Raw genomic sequence first — 6,655 nt, 5'->3', positions numbered from 1 at the left:
TTATCCAAATAGTAACTATACAAAGCAGGGACAAGTTGAAATGAGAAGTTAAATGATGGTTTACGTTTCTCTGAGAATTTCAGCCTTTGATTCTAAGTTGAAGAAACTTTTCGTTAAATGTGCATTTGGTTTTAAAAAACAATTGGCTAACTGGGTGGTAAAGATTTCCCCCATCATTTGCCAAAACACTAATTACATAGAAAATTTCAGTTTATTTCCTTGAAGCCATTCAAATAGTTGGTAACATTTACCTGCAGTGTTCTCTGATGGTTTTAGTCCATAGCAAGAATAACAAAAAGGCAAAATACAATAGAGAAGAGTCTGTGGCTTTCTAAGGAATTGGTGTTGGCAGCATTTTTATCAGATGAGGGGGGAGCAGTGAATTATACGTCATCCTCATTCTATGCCCTAATGTGATTTTAAAGTCAACTTTTTTACCCACCACCTCTTAGCAATGCTGATAACACCAACTCCTTGTTCACGTTTCCTTCACTCTGGGAAACAGTCAAAACCATTTCTCTCTGCTTTTATTCATAATCCAACCTACAATCTAAGCAACTGTAAGCAAACTGTTTTGTTGCCTTGTCTTTGAATTTGAGTGTTTTTACTAGACTCTGCCAACCAGTTTTCCATGAATTACACTGCAGATGCTTCCATTCAGATGCTTCCTTAAAATGGGAAATGAGGATGCACCTGCACACCCCACTCAACCAGGTTTACAGCTCTGGTCAGAATTCATCCATATATTTTCACATGGCAGTTGCCTTAGACATTGGTAGCCTCTGTGAAAGAATCATTGGGCCCATTGTTCTCTGTGGTTTCCAGGTTCTTTTTAGCCTTGAATGTCACAGATACCTCCGAGTGAATGGCGTCTAACCTCTGCTCACAGCGGAAGGCTGAGAGGAAAGCCTTTCTGTAGTTGCTGTTCATCCAGCCATAGAGAAGGGGGTTGGCAAAGGTGGAGCACATGGCAATGATATGGAACACAGTGAAGATGAGTTTGTACTCCTTCAGGTCCAAGACTTGGTTGTCAATGTCGACAGCAAGTTGGAAGGCATGGAGCGGCAACCAGCTGACGGCAAATACCACCACCACACACACCAGCATTTTGGTGGTTTTTTGCCTCCGCTGATGGTAGTGGTCATTAGCAGCTCCAGGGGTGACATGGTTCTTAAGTTTACTCCAGATACGAGTATAGGAAAAAGAGATGATGCCCAGAGGCAAAACGTACAGGATTAATAAGGAGGAAAGACTATAGACAGTGCCATAGATGCTCTTCTCCTCACCAGGCCACTTCTCAGTACAGGCCACAATCTCAAAGTCAGGAATAATCTCAATCAGTGAATACTCCCGGAAGATGGCCAGGGGGCTTGCTAGAAGGGCACTGATTCCCCAAGCCAAGCCAATAATCAAGAAGCTGATTCGCTTTGAAATCTTGCTCTCCAGGTGGTAGACAATGCAACGATGCCGGTCCAGGGCAATTACTGTCAAGGTGATGGTGGACACTTGTACCGCCAGGCCCTGGGCATAGGGCACCAAGTGGCATAGGACAGGACCCATTTTCCATTCCCCCATTAAGGTGTAGGTAAGTGTAAACGGCAAGCACAGGGTGTTCACCAGAAGATCCGCCACAGCCAGATTGGCAATAAAAAAGTTGGTTACTGTACGCATGCTCTTGAATTTGATGACCACATGGATCACCAAGGAATTGCCAATCACCCCAAGCAAGATGATGGAGCAATAGGCCAATATAAGGACGATCTGTACCTCAATCAGCTTGGTGCTGTCTATAAGCTCCGGCTCAGAGTTAGGGGCCAGCTCCCCTCTAGGAGTGGTGTGCCCTGGACCGAACTGCTCCACTTGCATTTCTTCCACTGTCTGGTTCTCATCAGCCTCTGCACCTAATAGGCCCATTTTCATCAACTAGCACAAGAATCTACAATTTAAAAAATGAACAAATATGGAACGAGGAAAACTCAAGGGTGCAAGGAATATCACAAATGGATTGGTTTCATTTTGGTTGGGGCTCAAAGTACCTGTCCTCTGATCCCTAAAGTTGCACATAGTAGAACATTTCAATAAAGTAGACCCTTTAATAAGTCTATTCACAAATATGGATGAATTAAATCAGATCCTTGAAATGTATATTATGAAGGCAAAATGTAATGTCTATAGTATAGACACAATTCCTATGTGAATGTGACCAAATTGATTCAATCCAGTTTAAGTGAGATGGATATTACAAACATTATCAATTAATTTTATAACTGCTATAAATTCATCAAATTAATTTTAAGGTAGATAAAGTTTGCTTCAATATCTTGACTGCTTTAAATTTATAAATATAGCAACTAATTGCACAGAAAAGAGACAAATATTAAAATCCTTTGCCTGGTGCTTGGACTTTAGGAGTATAAAATATTTAAGATAAACTGAGCAGATTCTGTTTCATAGCCATTTTTTCTAATGTAGGGATTAGCATTAAAAATAGGTAGCCTGTGTAAAACAGCAGCTTTTTTGATGACCTGAAATAAACTTCCTACCTGACATACAGCAGAATCCTACATAGGAACTGTATGAAAATATGTCCAGTCTGATTTCATCTCTCTCTAATCCCTGAATACAAAAGTTTTAACACTTTTCTTCTCTAGTCACCCACCTCAACCCTCAGAATCCTTCTGTGTGCCCTACTTAAGTCAATACTATCCTCATTAATTAAGCCACGTAAAGTTAAAAAGCAGGTAACTATGCAGGCTTTTTCATCTCCTTTAGCCCACATGTTTAAGAGAACCCTCAGACTACTCTTAAATATCTCTCCCAATGGTCCTCTTATTTCTACCACATTAATTTTGTCCTTCTTGATTTCTTACTGTAATAACTCTAATAGTTGTCTAACTTATCTCCCTTTTCCCTATCCTTTCTTCCTTCCTTCGTTTCTTTCCTCATTCATTCATTCATTCACTTAACTAATATAATTAAGCATCTACTAAATGCCAGAGGTGGCTCCACTCTCATGATGCTTATACTTACTCAAACATGCATTCAGCAAGTATTTAAAACCCACTGTCAGGAATTAGGATTTGTGCTGGGGGAAAAGACAATAGGATAGTGCCCTTACTCTAAAGCTCTTACATTTACTTAATAGAGCATACTCTGACATTAAAATGGTTTTTCTGAAATTCAAATGTGATCATTTCATTTCCCCAACATCTCCAAATTGCTTCAAATAATACTAATCAGTTTCTAATACAAAGTTACCTTCTCAAGTCTATAGAAACATCCCGAGCCCAACATCATAATGGTAGTACTTTTTGAATACACTCATAATGAAAAAAGGCTGCCACCATTAATTCAGAACCTCTTTGAAATGAATTTGTTTTTTATTAATCATAATCACATCTACCTACATCAGTAGGTGAGTCATATTTATTCATGCCACAGACAGTGTCTGGCTGAGCCTGTTTGCTCAGCTCCATTCTTCCCCTGACGCTAGAGGGCTGACTCTTGCAGACCATATTTCCAGGTGCCCGGGACATTGGGATGCTGGCTGCGCTTGGCCAACAGGAGGCACTGGCAGGTAACTAGGAGGCAGGAGGAAGGGAGAATCCAGAAGCCACTGTACTCTTCTCCCTCCCTCTCTCCTCTTACCAGTGCCTCAGCCGTCCCTCTATGGCTGGCTCCCACGGGAAAGGTCTGCAGTGATTTTGTTTCCAGTGGCGGCACATGGTCCCTGGATTCAGTCACACCGCTTTTTCCCTGTGTCCCTCTATCTGGAGGTAGTAATGATTCTTTGCTCTTGCTAATTCCTGTGTGGCCTCAACATCCTCTGCTTGGCTTCCATCACTTGTGTAACCAATTTTCTGCATTAAATTCCTTCTCTTTTGCATTCTTGAATAGGTTCTGTTTTGCATGATCTGCTGAGCTGCCCCTGCATATATGTTTTCATTAATTTGCTCTCCCACTACAGTTGCTGCATGTACAGGCTGATAACACTGACATACACAAGAAAATCCCAACTCCACTGTATGACATTCAAAGCTTTCCTTGAACTCAACCCTGCCTTCATCTCTCCTGCCATCTTAGGATATATCTGATGCTTCTGTCATCCCAAACTACTTCCAATTTCAGCAACACATCAGCCTTTCTCATGCCTCTCTGCCCTCCTTATTCACTTATCTCAACAACCTGTGCTCACTTCTAATCCCACAAGGAGCACATGACACATCACAGTTGTTTTCCTTCAGCCTCCCCACCACAGCTGTGTCTTTTAGGACACAGTCTGGATTGTTTCCATTCATTGTTTAAATCTTAGCAAATATGGAAAGCACAATTTTACTGAATAATTGAGGTTAGCAAAATACAAAGTAACAATTTTGATCCTTTCCTTTACTGAAGATAATTGCCTATATAGGATTCTTGCTCTGATATGACATCTCTGTGCTTATTTTCTTGTTCTTAATCAGGTAACCACCTCTACAAGAAAGTTGTTCCAAGATATAATCTCTGATTAGAACATTAAAAATTGTTAGTCAGTACATACCACAAGGAAACTTTCTCTCTCCAAGGGCTTAACACACACACACACTAATAGTTGCTTATCACAGAGATGATAGAGATTTTCACGTACTCATGCATTTTCTTTACTGATATATTCTCGTTTTCTCTGCATACATTTCAAATAGAATGTTCTAAAGAACCCAGGCCACATTTTGCACTTGCCTCCATTCTTTAGTGATTAGAGAAAGTGGAAACTAACCATTCAAATCTTGGAGTGTTTTATTTGATGGGCCCTTCCATTTCTCTTAGACTAAGAAAGAGACTCTACAGAGCACAATTAGTCAATACTGACAAGTCATTAACAGAACTAACGAGACTCCAGAAGGTCTGAATTTGAGGTTTGCAGCAAACTAAATTGAGAGCAAGCCCAAGATTGACGGTTATTAGGAGCATATTTGATTTATTAACTTATTTTGCTTTTTCTTTTCAGTCTCATTTTCTTTATTCCCTTCTTTAAAAGTTCTCTACGGGAATGATTATTGATCTACAGGGTATTAGCATGTGGATTCTAATAGCTGTTCTCAAGCAGACGACTGGCCTTCAACCAGGTCAGAGTGTTACCCAGAGAATGTATAATTTTATGACTTCACTTCTGGAAAAGTGGAAGAGGATAAGAGAGTACACAGAGGGAGTTGCCAGAGTAAAACCTCAAAAGCACAAAAATTCAAAGATGAATAGAAAAGGGGGAAAACCTTTCCATGAAATAAGGTAAAAATGAGGCATTCACAGTGTTCAAGACATTCAAGGAGAACTGTGAGTGGTAGTTTTCTTGAACGAGTGAATCGTTAGAGATTCTGCTATAGAACTATTTCTTCGTAGAGTAGGAAAATGGCTTCAGGACTTGTTTTCCCCAGAGAGTCAAAGAACTTCAAATTATCTAAGTGGGAAACCAGTTTATGCTTTGACTCCATATTTAAATTTGTTTGGCCTTTTGCAACAGTATTCTTACTGTCACAGGTTGGCCTTAGTAAAAACTTAATATCTTTACAATCACAAAACTTTCCAGGAATTTTTCTCAGGGAAGAATCCCAGAAAATATGCCATATGCCCTATATGTATTAGTCCTGGAGAGAGGGGGTGTGGACATCCAGAACGTTGCATGTAAGACATGACCGTTTGTCTGATAAGCAGAAAGTTGAAAATATTCCCAAGGCGATTGGGAATGTCCCTCTTCTGTCTATTTGAGCCTCTGACCTTTGAAAACAGCACTGTGTATTTCGTGTCACTGAGTTTACACGATGTGTCCCTATTTCCAAAAGCCTTAAAGCTTTTCCTTTTGCCTCCTTTTTGTCCACCATATGCTCCTACCAGGGAGTGAGCCCTTCTGGTGCAGAACCAGCAAACGCTTACATAAATGTGTCCATTCTTGAACAGCTTTGGAGAATGCAGTATGACCTTCCCCCCTAAACAGGTGTTTATTTTTAAAGAGGCAAGAACAGTAACAACCTGCTGTTCTGGAAAGATAATTACCTCTCTCTAAGAAGAGTCAAGGAAATAGTCAAGACTCTTCAATGGGTAAGGAATATTCCAGTGAGTGTAGAAAACAGGGATGGTCTCACCCACAATGCCCATCTTCGGCCTAAATGTGGAAAAAAAGCCCCTACACTCATGAGGACCTCTCCCATCCCTCTTCAAAGGACCTGAAAGCTTTTTTTGGGGTGTTCTCATTACCAGAAGGTGAATCAGGACTTACACTTACTGACCCGGCCCTCGGGCTTCTGTTGAGACGTGGAAGCCAGACGTGTGCCGCCTGTCAGTCTGATGATTATCTAGCCCGCCGACCCGGAGAAGGCACTGGGCGGTTCCCAAAGGCAGGCCCAATCCGTCCGCTCCGACGGTGCTGGGCAGCCGCGCGCGCGCGGGAGAGCAGGAGAGCGCAGCGTCCGCCTTACAGTCGGAGCCGCTAGGAGGTTTGCGCCGCTGGGGTCCGCAGCCCACCGCCGCAGCAGAGCGCAAGGGCACCGCCCCGCCCCGCACTGCGTGGCCAGAGGAGCGGGTGGGGATCCGAGGCTCCGGAGGCGGGAGGCGAATCCCTCCCTCGAGGAAAAAGAAACAGGGGCGGAGGGTGGGGGACGAGGGTCCCGCAATGGAGAAGGCT

At 42.2% G+C, this 6,655-nt stretch overlaps 1 protein-coding gene across 1 annotated transcript; it reads right to left on the bottom strand.

The window, feature by feature from the left end:
• Nucleotides 1-331: 331 nt before the first annotated feature.
• On the bottom strand, nt 332-1,930 carry NPY2R (neuropeptide Y receptor Y2). Its single transcript, XM_059923963.1, has one exon. The coding sequence runs from the start codon at nt 1,918-1,920 to the stop codon at nt 766-768; it is 1,155 nt and encodes a 384-aa protein (XP_059779946.1). The 5' UTR covers nt 1,921-1,930; the 3' UTR covers nt 332-765.
• Nucleotides 1,931-6,655: the final 4,725 nt, after the last annotated feature.

Source organism: Balaenoptera ricei, chromosome 5 (assembly GCF_028023285.1).
Source record: "Balaenoptera ricei isolate mBalRic1 chromosome 5, mBalRic1.hap2, whole genome shotgun sequence".
Lineage (NCBI taxonomy): Eukaryota > Metazoa > Chordata > Mammalia > Artiodactyla > Balaenopteridae > Balaenoptera > Balaenoptera ricei.
The sequence above is the reverse complement of the archived record's forward strand: the minus strand, read 5'-3'. Positions and strand labels throughout refer to the sequence as shown.

Bases quoted from the DNA above. Each gene is read 5' to 3' on its own strand.
- NPY2R (XM_059923963.1), bottom strand. From the start codon at position 1,920: ATGAAAATGGGCCTATTAGGTGCAGAGGCTGATGAGAACCAGACAGTG.